Source organism: Boleophthalmus pectinirostris, unplaced genomic scaffold, assembly GCF_026225935.1.
Source record: "Boleophthalmus pectinirostris isolate CB_2022bp ecotype Guang Dong unplaced genomic scaffold, ASM2622593v1 HiC_scaffold_21, whole genome shotgun sequence".
NCBI lineage: Eukaryota > Metazoa > Chordata > Actinopteri > Gobiiformes > Gobiidae > Boleophthalmus > Boleophthalmus pectinirostris.
In genome coordinates, this window is record NW_026571175.1 from 31916070 (window position 1) to 31937325 (window position 21256).

Consider the following 21256-nt stretch of genomic DNA (forward strand, 5'->3'; position numbering starts at 1 on the left):
CTGTTGACCGTGACACCCTCATCAGAAGAAATGGCAAAAATGAGAAAAGTGGAGCCGAGTGCAGGATTTTTCCCCCAAAAATTTACTTTTTGCATACAAGTTAATGTTAAACTTTGTGTTGAAATTGCAAGTTTCAAGTTGTTCTTAATATTATAATATTTTGCAAAAGAAAGAGTTCATCAATTAAAAAAGATTTCTGTAATAGATTTGTGTTTCTCTGCACAAATATTTGAACTTATTGTTATTTTGGGGGTTTATATGCCATGAGTTTTCTGATCCGGCCCCTTTGGGATCAAAGTAGGTTGGATACGGCCCTCGGACCAAAATGAATTTGACACCCCTGCACTAGACGGTTCGCAAAAACCCTGGAAAAGTGAGTTTGGGCACCAGCCAATCAGTGAAAAGCCATACATTCTGTGTTGGCAACGATTCCCGAGATTTAAAGCCGGAACGAAGAGAATGTTTGGTGAATTTTATCAAGGGGAAAGACGTTATTGTCCTTCTTCCTACAGGATTTGGGAAAAGTTTAATACACCAGTTAACCCCAAATAGCAGCGATTGGTTAAATAAAAAAAAAAAGTACCCGCCTACCATCGAGCAAACGAATCCTAATGGTGTGAGGTCAAACAGTTTCCACAAAGTGAAACCGGCTGATGAATTAGTGAATCTTATTGCTATATTATATGGGTTTAACTTTCTGAAATAAGTGACTTCTTCATGATATTCTACTTGTTTTTTAGCTACAGCTAGTGCTAAAAACAAAACAACAGGGGAGGAAAGTGCTACGTCTGCAAATCTCTAGCTGATTGCCTCATGGTTCTACTTTCTCTAGTCAATAACTACATCAGCACAAAACACTGTAGCCGTAAGCGCTGTGGCTAATAACATCAAATATACATGTACCAAAGACGGGCCGGAGAGAAGACAACAGGGACGGACCTTGAAGAGAAGCAAAGGGGTTGAATTTTAAGGAAGAGGCCGTGCTTTTCTGAATGGTGATGCTCGGCTTGTTATGGTCGCTCTCCTTACCCTGCATAACTGTAACCCACGCCACAACCCGGGCTGTCGCTGCAGAGGAACACACAGAATTATTCATTTGACTCTGACATTTGGCTCACGGTGCAGAGGAGGGGGGGTTTTACAGTCACAACACAGCTTCAATAAGGGAACAGTAATTATAGTTCTGCCCGAGTTGTGTGGTTTTCTGTGTCATTTATGAATTTATTTTAATTTAATCCATTTTATTCAGAGTTTTAACCTGTTTTAGCTTCAGTGATTATTTGTTTTTTTATTTAGGATCTACTCTCTTTTACTGTCTTAAATGTGCACAATTTGGTTCGAGGTCTCATTGCTCTGCCTAAAATGTTCCACAGTGTGACATTAAACAACTCTACTTTACTTTTATTCAATTACAAGTGGTTTTATACCTAAAAATTACCTAAAAAAAACAGGTATTCTGACTGTGAACGGGGTCGCCTCTCCACAGATCTGACTTGTAACTTGGTCTGGTTTGGTTTCCATGGTGTTACAAAGGTTTAATGCCACACTGTGAAACATTCCAGACACGAAAAGTGACACAATGCACCTTTAATTTGTCTGTTTTCAAGTTTATAAATACACATATGCATGAAAAAGTGGACCGTATTTATTGACTTTCATTGTGATGCCGAGATAAAAATAGAAAATAATAGACATTAAACATGCGCATATACAAACAGTCAGGGCATTGTTTGGCAGGTGTGAAAGTATTATTTATCATAATGCAGCTGCTTTTATTAAAAACACACGCCGACAGTTCATTTGAGTGACTTGTTACATAAAAAAATGTGTCCTATATTGTACAAAACAAAGCGGTATAATGACAACTAGAGGGATCATCGCAATGGTGATACTTTTTTTTTTTTTGGGGTAATTTGCTTCCATTTATTGATAAAGGTGCCAAATGTTTCGTTCTGTTGTTGTATCCTTGGATAAGACACGAGACTTTGCCCACTTCAGTCACAATGTAAACTTTGTGGATGGTTCTAACAAAAAAACAAACAAACAAAATAATAATAATTGCTGGTTTTCTGCTGAATAGTTCATACAGTGAATGCCATTTGGTCACTATGGATGCACCAGTCTAGCTTGTTCTGCTTCGATACCGATGTTGACAGTTTGACCGATACTCAATATTAGCCGATACTAAAGCAGAGACTGATATTTTATTTTCTTTAAACACAAACTTTGTATAGTTAGATACTATCCGAACGCGTATTGTAACTGTTATCATTTACAGTAATTACAGAACAGCTATGAAATTAAAAAATGTGTCCTATATAATGCAAATCACAATCCCACTCTTTTTCACTGCCAAAATTTTTAACTTTTCAGTGACTTTTTCATGACCTAAAGTGAATTTTCCATGACTTTACAGCACCTGCATGTGTAGAATTGATCAAACTTGTAGGGCTAAATATGAAATGTTAATCATTTCCACTCACCTTATGGTTTGGTTTTATAGTTTTTTAACATTCAAAATACTGTCAGTGCATTTATTGTCGTCTTGTTTAAACAAAAGTCGTAGAAATAATCATAATAATTTAATGAAAACTTAACAGAACGCTGCAGTTGCGTGAAAAAGATACTGAAACTCCAATGACTTTTCCAAAACTTTCATTGGATTTACAGAATTCCACAACTTTTCCAGGCCTGGTTAAGAACATTTTCAATTTCCATGACCTTTCCAGGCAGGATTTCCATGACTGTGGGAACCCTAATGACTAACACTAATGATTGTCGCCATGGTAACCTATAGAAATGTCCATAATGTCCATTTTCAACCATACAAATGTGGATAATGTTTTTTTTTTTGTTTGTTCTTTTTTTTTTTGCCACTAAAAATAATTTAATTTTGTCATTATTTATGGAAGCAAATTGTGTTTTTTGTTTGCTTGAATGTGTCGGCTTTTTTTTTTTTTTTTTTTTTTTTTGCATATATAAGAATTCTCAACCAAAATAAACTCCACACACACAGAATGTCCAAACTCTTGTGTCACCAACCTTCTCCAGCGTTGTAGGCCAGTATGGACCTGGCTCTGGTCTGCTTGCCCTCGGTGTTCTTCCCGGAGCAGGTGTGGGAGCAGAGGGTCCAGGGGGTCCAGGGACTCAGGGCACAGTCTTTGGGGCAAGGCACTTCGCAGATGGCGGGCATGGGCAGGATGGCATCGCGGCACAGCTGCCTCTCCACAAATTCACCTGGAAGCAAAAGCACACATCTGGGTGAGAGAGCGGCTTAAGGGGGAAGTGCAGAAAAATGTGCTGCTTGGCGGATAATAAAGCTATTTTTGGACCATTCGAGTCCTTCTCAGCGCGGAAGTGGCACAGTGGGTTGAGTATTTGCCCGACAACCAGATGGTCATTGGTTCAAATTTTCTTTCCTGTTGTTGCATTCTTTTGTAAGTTACAGTTGGAGCTGCTCGATTGTGGAAAAAATCATGATCACAGTTATTTTGGTCAGTACTGAAATCACAATTATTCAAACATTTAACTGTTTTTTTAGTTACACGATGCTTTTATTCAGCATTTCTCTCTCTCAAAAAAAAACTCAAAACACACTGATAATCTACACAGAACTTTCAAAATAAAAATGAATATAAGCTATAAATATGGACCTTAGAGCAGTTTTGCGTTGTATAAAACGTAAAATGAATAAAATATACTTTGAACATGAAATAAGGCACAGAAAAACATAAATATATCCAAAACAGCTGTTCTACAATCTGTATATTTAAAACTTGAAAATAAATATACTATTTATATTTTAAACAATCCCAAAATAAACTTTGTTAAGCTTAAATTGTTGCTTAAATTGATCGTTTGACACACAAATCGTGATCAAAATTCAATCAATTGCATAGTCTTGTTACAGTCCAGTCACAATATATGTTCATTCAGGCCCGTTGACAGAAATTTGGGGGCCCGGGGCAAGGAGTCTCACACGGGATCCCCTCTAAAATTAATTCATAGGCAAAGGTTCCAATTCTGGGCCCCTAAAACCCTGGGGCTCGGGACAACAGATTCCGTTTATGTGGCTGGTTGTAACCGGTAGGGCATCCAGCGTAAAAAGACAATTTACTGAACAACAGAATTTTTTATTTGGTGAATGTCTAGGGCAGGGGTGGGCAATTATTTTTTCCATGGGGCCACATGAAAAACAGAAAATATTGTGGAGGGCCGGGCCAAAATACTTAACTCAATTATGCGTAATATTATTAGCATTTCTTTATAAAAAGCAGTCTGTCTAGGGTTTCATTGGGAAGGGCATCTGGAATAAAATCCAACCAGAATGGAAAAGCAAACTGAAAAATATCTAAATGTAAAGTAAAGTGGAAGCTCATGCAGGAACTCAACAAAACACAACTCCAGGTTTGTTTTTGATGCAGAAACACTGTAACATAGATCAGAAAATAGTGTCATGTGAGCCCTTTAAAAAGTCAGATTAAAATGTATTTACCAGTGGAGGATTTTTCTGAAACAGGGACCATTCAGGGGCCAAGTACAGGGGACATCCAAACACATAAATTATTAATTCAATACGGTGCAAATACAAACATAGAGAGTAAAAATAAATAAATAAATAAAATCCTCCACATGTCTGTTTCTTCTCCCATTAAGTTGTATTGACACAACAGGTCTACTGCCGCCAAGACTTTTGGGGTGGAATCACATCAGTGATCATTGAATTCTCTGGTTGTTCTTCTCATCAGCAGATTAGAAGTGTGGCCCCTCCCCTAGAACCAACCCTGGTATCTACAAAAGGTGCATTGTGTAACTTTTCTGGTGGAGGATCTGTCAAAAAATGCTTTTCCCATCGAAATATTTTTGTTTTACCTGGAACGTTCCATGGTATCACATTAAACATTTCCATCTAGCATTTATTCATTACAAATGTTTCGATTCGCTAAAAAACACTATAATTCCTTCTGTGAATGAGGACGCCTCTCCACAGATATGACTTGTAACGTAGCGTGATTAATGTCTCCCTCGTGATTAATAAGTTTAGTCCGCGCTGTGGAACATTCTAGACAAAGCAATAGCATTTCTACGAAGACAAACAGGTGGCGGACCGTTTTCCTAGAAATGTTACGCAGTGCACTTTCAGTTTTACAAATAAAAAATAAAATAATAATCAAAAGTAAAAAGAAAAAGACAGACAGATAGAAGGAGAAAGAGAGAAAGTGTAATAAAAAATGCTGTTATTGGTAAAAAATACATAAATAAATCAAAAATTCTATGGATTTGACAGGAATAAAAAATGAACCAGATTCGAAAAGTAAGAAAAATTTTGATTAAAATGGTCGGTCGGGCTGGTTAACGTTAATTCGCCGTCTGTATGCACCATTATCCAGCCCCTATGGAGAGATAAACCTGCACAGATTATCTCCGACGGCTTAAGGCGGAAGGTGCTCCAGTGAGGGGGCCTTAGTTTACCCTCACTCTCCCCGTCCAAGAGAGGGGTTTTCTGGGCACGGCGAGCTGCTGATGTGGCTCGTATTGATCTGATTCTCCGGGCTGTCCTCAACCTCGCCAGCCTTCCCATCAGCGGAGGAGGATATCTGCGCGAAATCTCTCAACAGACGGAGAAAAGGCGCCCAGCTGCACGGCGGAATGACACGCCGGGCGCCCTGGGGAAAAAACAGATCCATTTTCATTTGATGGAGACAACGGCGGATCGATACGGGGAAGAGCGGAGAGAGAAAGCGAGAGGAGGGGACGCCGCGAGGTGCGAGAGGAGGGGGGAGGCGGGTGAGGGGTGAATGGGCGACAAGGGACGTCCTGTAGAGGTAATAGAAGACTTCCGTGTCAGAGATATAAAGGGTCTGATGGGGTTTATGATGTCATTTGTGGTTACGTTCGCTTCCCGATTTTGGATTTAAAGACTTATTTCCACGGATTTGTCATTGCTCTGCCTGGAATGTTCCACAGCGTGACATTAAACACCTCTACCTTACATTTATTCAATTACAGGTGGTTTTATCGCTCAAGAATAGCAAGAAAAACAGACATTCTGACTGTGAATGAGGTTGTTTCTCCATAGATCTGACCTGTAACTTGGTCCGATTTGGTCTCCATGAAGATAGATTTTTCAACTTTTTATTTGTGCTTTTTCAAGGTTTTAACAAATGTACATAAAATGACACACAATCTGCGGGGTTCTACAAAAAGTAAAAAAATAAAATACATTATACATTGATGTGAGCTTTGTAAATAAACGATTTGACTGAAAATAGAAAGGTTTACGGTGAAACATTCCAGACAAAGCAATGACATCTCTATGGAGACAAGCACTCGACTGGCGCCACCTTGTGCCTCCGCTCAGTTTCATTTCTCTCCAGCGACGAGGTCAGGAATCGGAATACACTAGACGGTTCGCAAAAACCTCGGAAGTGTGAGTTTGGGCACCAGCCAATCAGCGAAGAGCCATATATTCTGTGTTGGCAGCGATTCCCGAGATCGAGGATTTAAAGCCGGAACAAAGAGAATGTTTGGTGAATTTTATCAAGGGGAAAGACGTTATTACCCTTCTTCCTACGGGATTTGGGAAAAGCTTAATATACAAGTTAGTCTCGTTAGCGGCACATTACATACATCGCGACCAAATAGCAGCGATTGGTTAAATTAAAAAAAGTAACCGCCTACCGTCGACCGAACGAATCCTAATGCTGCGAGGTCAGACGGTTTCCACAAAGTGAAACTGTGCTGTTTGGAATCATCTTGAATTTGGCGCCTCATCTCTTCTAATCACATGTACCCAGTGCGCTCAGAGTTGTGCGTCAGTGGGGAAATGTTGAAAACTGAGGTGTGGCTGTAATTGTTGATAAGTCGAACGTAACGGAACACCACAATGACATGGAGACAGGAGGACATTTTCTCATTTTTCCTGGATTTTGTCAGACTTACTACGACAAACAAAGCTCACTGGAAGTTGTCATTGCATGTTTCGACTTCAAAACATCTTCCTGGTTTGTGGAGTAAGCGTGAATAGAGCGTATAATCGGGCATCACTACTTCCTGGGCTGATGTTGCCAGTGGTTCCAGGTGGAGTCACAAGGCTGTCATGAAAGCAAAAATGAATCACCATAATACTAAGAGGCCCATCACGGTGCATGTTGTGCCACCGCGATCATGTGACCAACGTGACCCGACCCAGAGTCCTGCACGTGTCCATTTTTGGAGACCCGCACCCGCCCGTACCAGGACTTCCAGGAGGAACTAGGACTAAAACGGGATTAAACGAGGACTAAACCAGAACTGAATCAGGACTCACTGTCAGGTCGGGCTCGGAGACCATCGGGTGACTGCAGGCGAAAGGACCGGCGTAGAGCTCTGCGCCCCACGAAGGTAAGCGCAGCCGTCGCCCGATCTCGTTTTGCGGTCACCCGCTCCGTGCGCTCGGGGTTTTCTCTCTCTTAAGTCCGCGGATGCCCAACCTGGTGCAGGACTCTGACTCGAGCTGCCACAGTGAGAGTTGGAGAAATGCAGCGGTACTTGTTCCAAAGCCAAATGTTACTTCTTCCCCCAGCACACGCTATAGGCGAGTTTCATCGTTGACAAAAGCGCGCGTTGCATGCTGGGAATTATTTTGGTCGGCGGCAAGAAACACTGATTCAACATGATGGACGGAGCGAGAAAGCACGTAAAGGGTATTGATCCCGGTTATTTATCCACTCTAACGGCAGAGGACCCAAGACCATTTGACCAGAAATTGGTCATAAGCATCGACGGACGACAAATCACCCTTTTCAACCCCAACAAAGCCTGGACCAAACCAAATTTCTGGTCGGAATCGCGAACTACCTGGACAAATATTCACTTCGGCGATATCCACAATGACTTGGTGGAAACTCCTGGGCCATTCACAGCAGAAAAGATGAAAACCTCCAAGAGTCTCGATGTGTTGTTGAACTTGTTGGAGTCCACGGTTTGTTAGGATCTTCTACGTTTGCTCTGCGGATGTTTGAAAGTCGTTTAATTCACCGTTAGCGGTTCTTTTCACTCAGAATACGAAAAAGACATTTTCCTTCTTCCGTGCTTCTATTCGTGCATCCGATAATGCAGCAGGAATTTACCATTATCGGGGATAAATACGCGAGGTTACGCACTGTGTTTGACGCTACCGTGTTTCTTGCCTCCGACCAAAATATTTCCCAGCAGCAACGTGGGCTTTTAATAACAATGACGTCAGCTGAAACTCGCCTATATCCACACGACAACCAAGGTACATGTGCAACAAGCGCATCATCGGAGAGAGTTTTTCAGTGCCATTGGAAATATTGTACCCGCTATACCCTAGTTAAAACTTGTGTTTAAACTTTGAAACATAGATAAACATGTAGAACACCCCCCAGTGTGACGTCATTGCAAAATATCAATAGTTCTCTTGAGCCAACTCACATCGCTGTGACACCGGAGACAATCCAATAACTCTCATGCTTGACCGCGAATCCGAAATCCAATCAAACAACACACTTTTGCTTCTTCTTCTTCTTCTTCTTCTGTAGCTTCCTTTCAACTTTTCACCACAATTACTGAATGAGACATCACATTAACCGCAAACACGCTAAAACACTTTCCAAGAACTTCGACTTCAAAAGAGGTTACACGCGACGGAAGGAATCTCTTTGGCACAAACCCCCCTCCTTCCTCCTTTCCTCCTTTCCTCTTCCTCTTCTCCTGTTCACGGCGGTTCCACGATAACATCTCACTCCGCACGAGCCCCACCTCCACTCAGCACGCCATTGACACCATCAAAGGGACAATTTTCCTTCCAGTGCGCCGCGAATCAAACGCACCTTTTCCGAAACAAGCGCGTCTGTTTCGTTCGCCGGCTGGCATCTGGGAGAGATTTTGTCAGTCAGAAGTAATGGGGAAGAAAGGCAGGCCAAATACGAAGTGACTGAGTGGAGCCGCGCTAAGATAATTTAATTTACCAGCAGGTTGGATGGAGCGGGTGCGAGCGGAGGGGACGCCCACACCTTTTTAGCGGAGAGGCTTTTACAGAGGAGAAAGAAGAGAAGACTAAGTGAAGCAAAGTCATTTTCATTTGGGGAACTGAAAGGGAGTTTTTTTTTTTTTTTTTTTTTTCGAGTGTAGAAGAAGAAAATGTTACAAAAAAAATGTTAAGGTTTGTTCTTGATGGTTCATTAAAGGTGCACGGTGTAAATTTTGGGCAAGTTATGTAATGTGGTATTTATGACTTGTTACTGAACCAGGACTAAACTAGGTCTAAACCAGAACTGAGTCAGGACTAAACCAGGTCTAAATCAGAACTGAGTCAGGATTAAACCAGGTCTAAACCAGGACTAAACCAGAACTAAACCAGAACTGAATAAGGTCTAAACCAGGTCTAAACCAGAACTGAATCAGGACTAAACCAGGTCTAAACCAAGGACTGAACCGAGGACTGAACCAAGACTGAACCAGGACTGAACCAGGTCTAAACCAGGACTAAACCAGAACTAAACCAGAACTAAACCAGAACTGAATCAGGTCTAAACAAGGTCTAAACCAGGACTGAACCAGGACTAAACCAGGTCTAAACCAGAACTGAAATCAGGACTGAACCAGGTCTAAACCAGGTCTAAACCAAAACTGAATCAGGACTAAACCAGGTCTAAACCAAGGACTGAACCGAGGACTGAACCAAGACTGAACCAGGACTGAACCAGGTCTAAACCAGGACTAAACCAGAACTAAACCAGAACTGAATCAGGTCTAAACAAGGTCTAAACCAGGGCTAAACCAGGTCTAAACCAGAACTGAATCAGGTCTAAACAAGGTCTAAACCAAGGACTAAACCAGAACTAAACCAGAACTAAACCAGAACTGAACCAGGTCTAAGTCAGAACTGAATCAGGACTAAACCAGGTCTAAACCAGAACTGAATTAGGACTAAACCAGGTCTAAACCAAGGACTGAACCGAGGACTGAACCAAGACTGAACCAGGACTAAACCAGGACTAAACCAGGTCTAAACCAGGACTAAACCAGAACTGAATCAGGTCTAAACAAGGTCTAAACCTGGACTAAACCAGAACTAAATCAGAAATGAACCAGAGCTGAACCAAGACTGAACCAGGACTAAACCAGAACTGAACCAGAACTGAACCAAGACTAAACCAGGTCTAAACCAGAACTGAATCAGGACTAAACCAGATCTAAACCAAGGACTGAACCGAGGACTGAACCAGGACTGAACCAGGTCTAAACCAGGACTAAACCAGAACTAAACCAGAACTGAATCAGGACTAAACTAGGTCTAAACCAAGGACTGAACCGAGGACTGAACCAAGACAGAACCAGGACTGAACCAGGTCTAAACCAGGACTAAACCAGAACTAAATCAGAAATGAACCAGAGCTGAACCAAGACTGAACCAGGACTAAACCAGAACTAAACCAGAACTAAATCAGAAATGAACCAGAGCTGAACCAAGACTGAACCAGGACTAAACCAGAACTAAATCAGAAATGAACCAGAGCTGAACCAAGACTGAACCAGGTCTAAACCAGAACTGAATCAGGACTAAACCAGGTCTAAACCAGGACCAAACCAGGACCAAACCAGCACCAGGATCTTGGAATTGGAATCTAGGAGCGCCCCTGAGAGAACCCTGAGCCCCGTGGAGCAGGGCGTCCACAAAGCTCAATCAGGCGTCAGCTGTGGTTAGCTCTGCGTCGGTTCTTTCGCCCGCAGTCACCCGACAGTCTACGTGGGCGCATCTCCAGGCCCGTCCCGACATTCGGAACCATAACAATGCCGTTTCACCTCTGCTGATATCGCGGTGATTTTAGCAAATTTGTATGAAGAAAAAAACAAAAAACTCACCACTTCAATCCAGGTTAAAAATGCATTGTAACACGTGTGACACTGACATTTGTACCGAGTAAAACTTTACCATTTATTCTATGGAAATGTCGTTGCTCTGCCCTGAATGTTCCACAGTATGACATTTAAACAGCTCTACTTTACATTCATTCACTTACAGGTGGTTTTATTGCTGAAAAATACCTAGAAAATCAACCTCCGTGAAGTCGGCCCCACATCAAACGCACACCTACACAAAAACTATGTCAATCGTTTGTGCTTCATTTGTGCTGCAAAAAGATTTGTTCGTGCTACTTTAATTTTTCAGATATTAACAATTCTTTTATAGGTCAAATTAGTCAGCAAGCCCCCCAGGAGGCTTAAAAATGGCTCTCTAAAATGGCCCAAAAATATCAATTATTTGTGCTTTGTTTGTGCTGCAAGAAGTTTTGTTTGTGCTATTATGGTTCTTATGGTATTTTAAGGAGTTTTATTTTCGGCCGATGACGTCATCCAGTCCCTCAGAACGTCTGTTTGGAAGCATTAAAACCAAACCACAGAGGTGGGACCAAGTCATTGTTTTACAAGTCTCAAGTAAGTCTCAAGTCTTTGACCTCAATCCGAGTCAAGTCCCAAGTCAAATACAGGCAAGTCCAAACTGAGTCTCAAGTCCATGGCCCATAAGTCCAAGTCAAGTCCAAGTCATCTGCTTTGAGCTTCAAGTCATTTCAAGTCTTGAGATTTTTACGATTTAAACTGTACTTAAAAAGTCATAGTATATTTATATATGAGTTGTAGAAATGCAAATTTTTCCTTTTTAAATGTTTGGTCAAGATCTTAGAGTGAATCATTCCAGTCAGAACAGAAAGAATTCAAATTTAAAAGTGCTAAATAAGTAGTTCTCTGTAGTTCACTCTGTTTTACTGTATTGTACTGTATATTACTGCAGTACATTTGAGGATACCACATTACAGTACTTCAGTTACAAAGTACAAAGTAACAGAAGTGTAACGGACATGATCCATTTTGTTCCTGTAAAATTAAGCACCGCATTTAACAACTGAAAAAGGTAAAGTATTTTCTAAAAAAATATATATATTTTTTTAGGAGAAGTATCAAGTCTTCTCAAGTCACAGGCCTCAAGTCCAAGTCAAGACCCAAGTCATTGACCTTCAAGTCTAAGTCAAGTCCCAAATCGAAGGCGAGTTGTTGTACAGTGTAGGGAGTATTATCTGTTACATAAGTGTGAGTTGTTGGTATCGTTCTGGGGAGTATTATCTGTTACATAAGGTGAGTTGTTGTATCGTTCTGGGAGTATTATCTGTTACATAAGTGTGAGTTGTTGTATCGTTTGGGAGTATTATCTGTTACATAAGGCGAGTTGTTGTACAGTTGTAGGGAGTATTATCTGTTACATAAGTGTGAGTTGTTGTATCGTTGTAGGGAGTATTATCTGTTACATAAAGGTGAGTTGTTGTATCAGTTGTGGGGAGTATTATCTGTTACATAAGGGTGAGTTGTTGTACAGTTGTAGGGAGTATTATCTGTTACATAAGGGTGAGTTGTTGTACAGTTGTAGGGAGTATTATCTGTTACATAAGGGTGAGTTGTTGTACAGTTGTAGGGAGTATTATCTGTTACATAAGTGTGAGTTGTTGTATCGTTCTGGGGAGTATTATCTGTTACTGGCCCAAATCAAGTCCAAGTCGTCTGCTTTGAGCTTCAAGTCATTTCAAGTCTTTAAACCAAAAAGTACCAAATATAGTTTAGATTTTTGCAATTTATATAAATTTTAAACTAAAGTGTACATAAAAAGGCATTGTATATTGATATATGTGTGTTTATACAAGATTTGTAGAAATGCTTTTTTTTTTTCTTTCTTAGAGTGAATCATTCTGGTCAGAACAGAAAGAATTTAGATTTAAAAGTGCTAAATAACAGTTATTTTGTCATGTAGTTCTCTGTAGTTCACTCTGTTTTACTGTACTGTATATTACTGTAGTACATTTACAGTACTTCAGTTTCGAAGTACAAAGTAACAGACAGTGTTGGGGAGTAACAGATTACATGTACCGGAGTTATGTAATCAGAGTACAAATTATGAGTAACTGTATTCAGTTACAGTTACTGTTTCAGTGAGTGGTAATTGGATTACAGTTACTTTGTTGAAATAAATGGATTACAGGGCAGTATTTTCCTGTTTTCACATTTTGGACTAAACCGGGACTAAAACCAGGTCTAAACCTGGATTTAGACAGGTCTTAGACAGGTCTAAACCAGGACTAAACCAGGACTAAACCAGGTCTAAACCAGGTCTAAACCAGGTCTAAACCAGGACTAAACCAGGACTAAACCAGGTCTAAACCAGGTCTAAACCAGGACTAAACCAGGACTAAAACCAGGTCTAAAACCAGGACTAAACCAGGACTAAACCAGGTCTAAACCAGGTCTAAACCAGGACTAAACCAGGACTAAACCAGGTCTAAAACCAGGTCTAAACCAGGACTAAACCAGGACTAAAACCAGGTCTAAACCAGGACTAAACCAGACTAAACCAGGTCTAAACCAGGTCTAAACCAGGACTAAACCAGGACTAAACCAGGACTAAACCAGGTCTAAACCAGGTCTAAACCAGGTCTAAACCAGGACTAAACCAGGACTAGACCAGGACTAAAACCAGGTCTAAACCCGGACTAAGACAGGTCTAAACCAGGACTAAACCAGGTCTAAACCAGGACTAAACCAGGACTAAACCAGGTCTAAACCAGGTCTAAACCAGGACTAAACCAGGTCTAAACCCGGACTAAGACAGGTCTAAACCAGGACTAAACCAGTCTAAACCAGGACTAAACCAAGACTAAACCAGGTCTAAACCAGGACTAAACCAGGTCTAAACCAGGTCTAAACCAGGACTAAAACAGGATTTAACAGGACTAAACCATGTCTCCTCGTCTTCTATCAATAATATTTTTAATACGGTTAAGTAAAGTCTGGGCTTTTTATTTTCTTTTATCAGACAAAACATCTTATCCTCATCTCATCATTTCCTCGTCTTTGCTTCTCTACAGCAAATCAAGTAATCCAAAGTATTCAGATTACATTACTCACTTTAAGTAATTTAATGGATTATATTACAAACTACATTTTGGGGTCTGTAATCTGTAATCTGTAGGGGAAAACATTTTAAAAGTCACCCTCAAAACACTGGTAACAGAAGTGGGACGGACACGATCCACTGTGTTCCTGTAAAATTAAGCACCGCATTTATCAACAAAAAAAAAAACTAAAAACACATATATTTTTTAGGAGAAGCATCGAATCTTCTCAAGTCACAGGCCTCAAGTCCAAGTCGAGTCCAAAGTCTTTGTCTATTTTATCCAGTCAAGTCTCAAGTCCTAAAAATAGTGACTCAAGTCTGACTCGAGAGGTCATAAAGCGAAACTACTGAGAAAATGAACATCTCAAACCCGCTAATTCAACCTAAACACACCTCAAAGTGACTGAATTTGCTTTGCCACTAAAACCCGCCACTCATTTACTAAACACCGTCTTCCCCCAAATTGAATTCCCACTGCCCCGGGTGACTCCGTCCACTTCCTCTGTTACCGCGACGACACGTGTCAAGGACAATATCAGCGTAATGTTTTGTTGCGAGCGCCGCTAAAGATAATTACAAGAGGAGAAGGCGTCGAAATCTAAACTAGCTAATCAGAGCGACAACGGCGCGCGTCGACGGAACAGTCAATGGGAGCTTGATTAGGAATATAATATGGAAAGCTGTGGCCCTCCCTCCCTCGCGCTCGCCCGCTGTCCCCGGAGCCTTAATTAGGGACTGCGATGTTACGGCGAAGGATCCGGCTCGTCGTAATTGCCGTTTCTCCGCACAAGTCAAACTCGAGAGGAGGAAAAAGGAGCGAGAAAGACGGAGGCTGTATGTTTATGTCAAAAAATGGGATCGAAAAACGAAAACGAGCTCCCGGGACGTTTGAGAGATCATAAAAATATTGACGTTATCTTATTTTTGATGAAATTATGATGGACAGGACATAGAATTATCTGATACATAAGAGTGAGTTGTTGTAGGGAGTATTATCTGTCACATAAGGGGTTGTTGTACAGTTGTAGGGAATATTGTCCATTACATAAGCATGAACTGTTGTACAGTTGTAGGGAGTATTATCTTTTAAATAAGGACCAGTTGTTGTAGATGTAGGGAGTATTATCTGTTACACAAGGGTGAGTTGTTGTACAGTTGTAGGGAGTATTATCTGTTACATAAGGATGAGTGTTTTCTCAGTGTAGGAGTATTATCAGTTACATACAGTTGTAGGGAGTATTATCTGTTACATGAAGTGAGTGTTACATTGGGGTAGTATTATCTGTTACATAAGGGTGAGTTGTTCTGCAGTTGTAGGGAGTATTATCTGTTACATAAAGCTAAGTTGTTGAACAGTTGTAGGGAGTATTATCTATTGCATAAGGGTGACTTGTACAGTTGTAGGGAGTATTATCTGCTACATAAGTGTAAGCTCTTGTACAGTTGTAGGGAGTATTATCTGCTACATAAGTGTAAGCTCTTGTACAGTTGTAGGGAGTATTATCTGCTACATAATGGTGAGTTGCTGTACAGTTGTAGGGAGTATTATCTGCTACATAAGTGTAAGCTCTTGTACAGTTGTAGGGAGTATTATCTGTTACATAATGGTGAGTTGCTGTACAGTTGTAGGGAGTATTATCTGTTACATAATGGTGAGTTGTTGTACAGTTGTAGGGAGTATTATTTGTTACATAAGGGTGAGATGTATAGTTGTAGGGAGTATTATTTGTTCCATAGAAGTTGAAAGTTAAAGCCATACTGTGGAGAATTATAGCCAAAGGAACAACATTTCCATGGAAACACGCAGGCCAAATAAGAGTCAGGTTTGTGGAGATGCAAGTCACAGCATTTAAAAGACAAAATCTACTGTATTATAAAATTCAGTCCAATCATGTCACTTGAACCCAACTTATTGTGTGAGATTTGATGTCAAAAACTCGGATAAAATGCAACAGTTCAACTATTTTCTTCTAGATGAACAAAAGTGTGTGCGTCGTTTGCTTGCCACTCACTCCTCTGCCCTCACCACACTTTATTTTGTAAGTCCGCAGATTTAAAGCCTGAGTGGGAGGATCAGGGCTACAGGCCGTATGGTAAATTACTGCATAATAAGAGAACTGCATGTTTCTAGCTGCGAGCGGCTTCACTTACTCTCAATGAGATAATGCAAATACACCATAACCTGCTATTTCTCTTCTCATAATGTTATGTTTATGGCATGTATATGAATGAACAAGATTTAGAAATTACCTAAAGGTGCACTGTGTACTTCACTGCAAAAAAGCTTTGCCAAAATGTCAGATATAAACACTTTTATATGATGACAGTCTGAACAGAAGAGGCAAAAGTGGCGACGTGTCTTCACTTTTTATTCTGCGTTTAGACGAGTGTTTCGGGAGGAAATCTGCGCACATACGGTGACGCAAAAGTGTGTGGACTTCGATGTTTGTACTTAAAGCAACAAGGGCGTCTTTGGACATACGGAAGTTTTCACGCCACTCATTTTAATCAGCTACTCCTTCCACAAAGTCGTCCCACCGTCGACTGGTTCTCCATGTCTCGTCCATATCTCCGTCTGACTCGACAAACTGGTGCGTCTAGAATTTGACAGAGGTGATCTGTTTACTAATAGTATCTCTGCAGATTCTGTACATTTGTTGGGAGCCTCCTGTAAGTTTCATTTGTTTGAAGGTCCGACGTCTGGAAAAAATCAGACATGTTTGTTTTTGTGTACTGTATGTATGTGACGTAAACGTGTATGTGACGTAAACACGTATGTGGCGTAAACGCGTATGTGGTAAACGCGTATGTGGCGTAAACGCGTATGTGACGTAAACGCTTATGTGGCGTAAACGAGTATGTGGCGTAAACGCGTATGTGACGTAAACGTGTATTTGGCAAACACCCGTATGTGATGTAAACACGTATGTGACGTAAACACGTGACGTATGTGACGTAAACGTGTATTTGGCAAACACCCGTATGTGATGTAAACACGTATGTGACGTAAACACGTATGTGACGTAAACGCGTGACGTATGTGACGTAAACGCGTGTGTGGTAAACGCGTGTGTGACGTAAACGCGCACGTGACGTAAACGCATATGTGACGTAAACACGTATGTGACGTAAACACGTATGTGACGCAAACGCGTATGTGACCTGAGCAAATCTGACCAGAGTTTTGCGTCTTGGGCAGTGTAGACTGAAACACTACGGCGGAGTGTGTTCAACTTTTCCACTCTGGGGGGAGGTTTCAGATTTTTGCATTTTTAAGCCCCAAAAACGCCGTGACCGTCTAAACGAAAGGCACTTCTGATAAAATAGTTTTCCGCTTTTACGATTCTACTTATCTTACAACTTTTTGGTGGAAACACTTCATCTATACAAAGCCATAAAAATATGAAGCTCAATCCATATTTCGGAACATTTTCTATAGAGATAATAAGGTTTGTCACATGGTGGGACATTTCACCCAAAGCAATAAGGTTTCCATGGCGACAGACAGGTGGAGGCCATCTTCCAGACTCCATTTGAGTCAGGTTTGTGGAGATGCAAGCCCGCTCATAATAGAGATACATGTTTCTCAAGATGTTTTGGTGCAATAAAAACAGCCATAATGAGTAAAAGCTCTTATTTTCGTTTCTTTTTTTGTGCAAACTCAAGCTAAAGCTCCATCATAACGTTTCTACACGCCCTCTGCTGCTTTATTATAGAATGTTTAAGGTTTCGAGTCGAGTTTTGGATGGTGAAATGCAATATCAGTGACACATCCTCCATTTTTAATCTTACATAAACCTATATTTAACTCTGCAGATAAATCTATAAAAGTCTAAATGAATCATCCAATTACTTGAGCTTATTCACTGCTCCTTTTAACCTAACGCTATATATACAGAACAGTCACTTTTACGGAGAAAAGTTGACAGGCCCACACAAGCTGGTATTATTAACTGACAAAAACTTGGAGCTAAAAGTTGAAGCACAAAGTAATATTCACAAAACTTGAAAACACTGCATTTCATTTGATTTTTGTTCATTTAAAAGGCCCATATTGGAGTTGTGTTTTATTTCATTGACACACGTTTAACACACAAACTTTGCATATTTCTTCTCTCAAATAGAGACTTTGTGATGTCATGTGGTAATACAAGAAGTGCTCCACTGTGTTTTTAAACTCCACACACCTTCACTAGAATAATATGGATGATTTCAGCTTTGGAAAATCTACCGACTTAAACATAAAATGTAGCTGTAAACATGAAAACTCCCACTTCATGACATCACAGGGTGGAGCAGAGGATTTTGAGCTTTGGAGATGTAGACAGACCCTCAAACAAAACACAACTCCAGGTTTGTTTTTGATAAAGTAACAGCATTCTAACATGGTTTAAAACTCACGAGAGTCAATTTTGCGCCTCAGCGACACAAGGAGCGAGCCGTTTTTTTCAGTGCTTATAGTTTATGCAAATGAGCCATGTGGTTTTAAGTCTAGTTTCTGTAAAATGTAAACAAATGTGCACAAAGCTGCATTAAACATATTATTACTCGATGTATATTGAAAGAAAGGAAAATGGAGTACAGTCGTCCCTCGCTATATCTCGGTTCAACTTTCGCGGTCTCACTATTTCGCTGATTGTTTTTAGTGCAATTTTACATGCCTTTTTTAACAGAGTATGAATGCTTATTGCATATTTACAGGCCGGTAGTAATTGCACATGGGTGGGTCAGGACTAAACCAGGTCTAAACCAGGACTAATCTTGGACTTTAAAGGTGTAGTGTTGTACTGTGCGGGTGCGAGTCTCCCATGCAGGACTCTGCGCTGGTGAGCTCCATTACTTAATAAATTAATCTTCAGTTCGTTACATAAAGAAGGAAGAAAATAACAAAAGGACGACAGCAGCAATAAGTTTTAAGAAAGATGCAAAAAGGGTTGTAACTGTCCTGTCTGAGAAAAGTGTGTGGTGAGGGGTTTTACAGACTTAAAACAGATATAATAATTGTAAAATATAAAGTTGACAACTTTGTGGATTTCACCTATCGCAGTTTATTTTTTAGAACGTAACCCCTGCGATAAATGAGGGGCCACTGTACAGGAAATGTATGCAGAGCGAATCAGTTATAGCCCTTAATGTCTGCGTTGCTTCCCCTGTTTTCTACGTTGTTTTGATGCGTTGTTATAAAATGTCTGAGGTGCACGTTGGTTGGTTGGTGTAGTGGGTTCAAGTTGACGCAGACGATTTGACGCTGGGCTGTAAATTGGGCTTTAGAAAGTTATCGCAGTGAAGAATTACTCAAAGCAACCCTGTATTTTTCTGAATGATTGCATAGAAATGGAATGTTAAACGCATACTTCGAAACATTCTCCATGAAGATAAACACGTTTTATGTCACACTGTGGAAGATTATAGCCACAGGAGCAACATTTCCATGGAAACAAGCAGCAGGATCAAGGCCCCTCCTCCGGGACAAACGAGAGTCAGGTTTGAGGTGATGAAACCAGGCTGCTCACAGTAAGGATGTGTGCTTTTTAGTGCAATACAGAAACTAAACTAAACAGCAGAAACATTGTCCTTATGATGAATCTTGGCTTTGTCCCTTTAAAGTTCTGACACATGCTTAAAAACAGTGAGAATTCTGCTTTATCTCTATAAACATTTACTAGAATATAATTATGCCTGATTTGACATCAGTCTCTTCCTATTTTTGCTACTTATTTTGAATTTGTTATTACCATTTATCGTATTTTTCGGACTATAAGTCGCACTTTTTTTCATGTTTTGGGTGTTTCCTGCGACTTATACTCCGGTGTGACTTATATATTAAAATTTTTAGACTGACAGCCACAAGAGGCTCTAGGTTTGTGTGTCAGTATCTAGTACTACTATTACTCCTGTACTGCTGTCACTTCACACTACTGCGCATGTCTCCTGTAGAAAAAGCCGCTGTCCTGCTGCAAATAGTGAAATATTCAGCCGAAAACGGTAATCGAGCAGCAGAAAGAAAGTTTGGAGTGAGCGAGAAACTTGTGAGGGACTGAGGGAAAAGCGGGGATGGAGAACACAGCTTCACGGTAACCAGGAGGAAGCGCCATGAAACTTTTCTGGAACTCATTGGATGAATCGACAAAGCCCGAACTTCAATGACAATCGATACCGCCCTGTTGGGTTTCAGAAAGTCCGGAATAATTCTAACTGGAACTGATGCTGAGTCTGACGAAAGCGACGCAGAAGAGGAAGCGGCGCTCTGTTTACATTATGGATCTATGGTTTATCTCCGCTGTCATCTCCTCACACTGAAGGAAGGCAGAGACACTTGAAGGAGGATCCGAGGCGTGAACCTGCTCAACATATTATTTGCATATTCATTCTGTTTCATAGCTCTGGGTTGAAGGAAACACAGGCGTTCAGATGTAAGTCCTGTGTAGATGTAGGCCGTCAGGGGCAGCGATTTGACCCAGAGCGCTGTATTAGAATTGTATTGGAAACAGAATACATTTTTTGTGATTTAAATTGATTGAGTCTAGTCATTTTTGATAGAACACGTCTAACAGGAGGTCACGCAGAAGTGACACCAAGGACGAAGAATTCAGTGGATTTAGTGATTTGGAGTGAGATCATGAGTTTGGTAAACTTATGTTATGATGTTTATGCTATAATTATCTGAAGAACTGTTAATATGTGACGTTAACATATTAACGCCTATTCAGCCTATTGTTCTCTATTCTGGGTCAAGCGGTAACGGAGGGAAACGGGCAGATTTTTTTTACATTCAAATAGCTTTTATTCAGAAACTAGAGACACTATTGAAATAAGTAAAGTATCAGAATGTAGGAAAGAGTTACACTCCAACAGGGTCAAGTTAAACCTGTGATATTCTTTCAAGTTGTTGACAAAAAATTTAAAAACTCATGTCGGTAACGAAGGGAATGAAATATGCAGCACTTTTTGGACAATAAATCCAAACAGTGATAACTCTTGGTTCTCACTTACATATCCTTAACAAACTGGTTTGAATATTTGCTTCATATAGTTTTCTACCATATGGTACAAGATTAGGTTGAAAAACCTCTTACTTTTTGACTAATGAGATTTTTTATGAAGAAAGGTCATGGTAACGGAGGGAAAATTGTTCAAGCAAGTAGAAGGTGCACGATTTTACATAATTTGTCGCTTTTTTCTTCCGAATACTTTAATATTACTTCAAAATGAAAGGAAACTATTTCTATAAAATATGTCAGTCCTTCCAAGCAAATGTTTATCATTTTAAATACTTTTTTTGTTGTTGAAAAATCATGTACCTTCATCAAC

At 40.4% G+C, this 21256-nt stretch overlaps 1 protein-coding gene across 1 annotated transcript in view; it reads right to left on the reverse strand.

Moving 5' to 3' along the window:
- The window catches only part of thsd7aa (thrombospondin, type I, domain containing 7Aa), a 437777-nt gene that overhangs the window by 149274 nt on the left and 267247 nt on the right, over positions 1 to 21256 (reverse strand). Inside the window, exon 9 of the mRNA XM_055157370.1 lies at positions 3043 to 3237. Within this exon, the coding sequence (XP_055013345.1) occupies positions 3043 to 3237 (195 nt within the window). The remainder of the gene's footprint in view (positions 1 to 3042; positions 3238 to 21256) is intronic.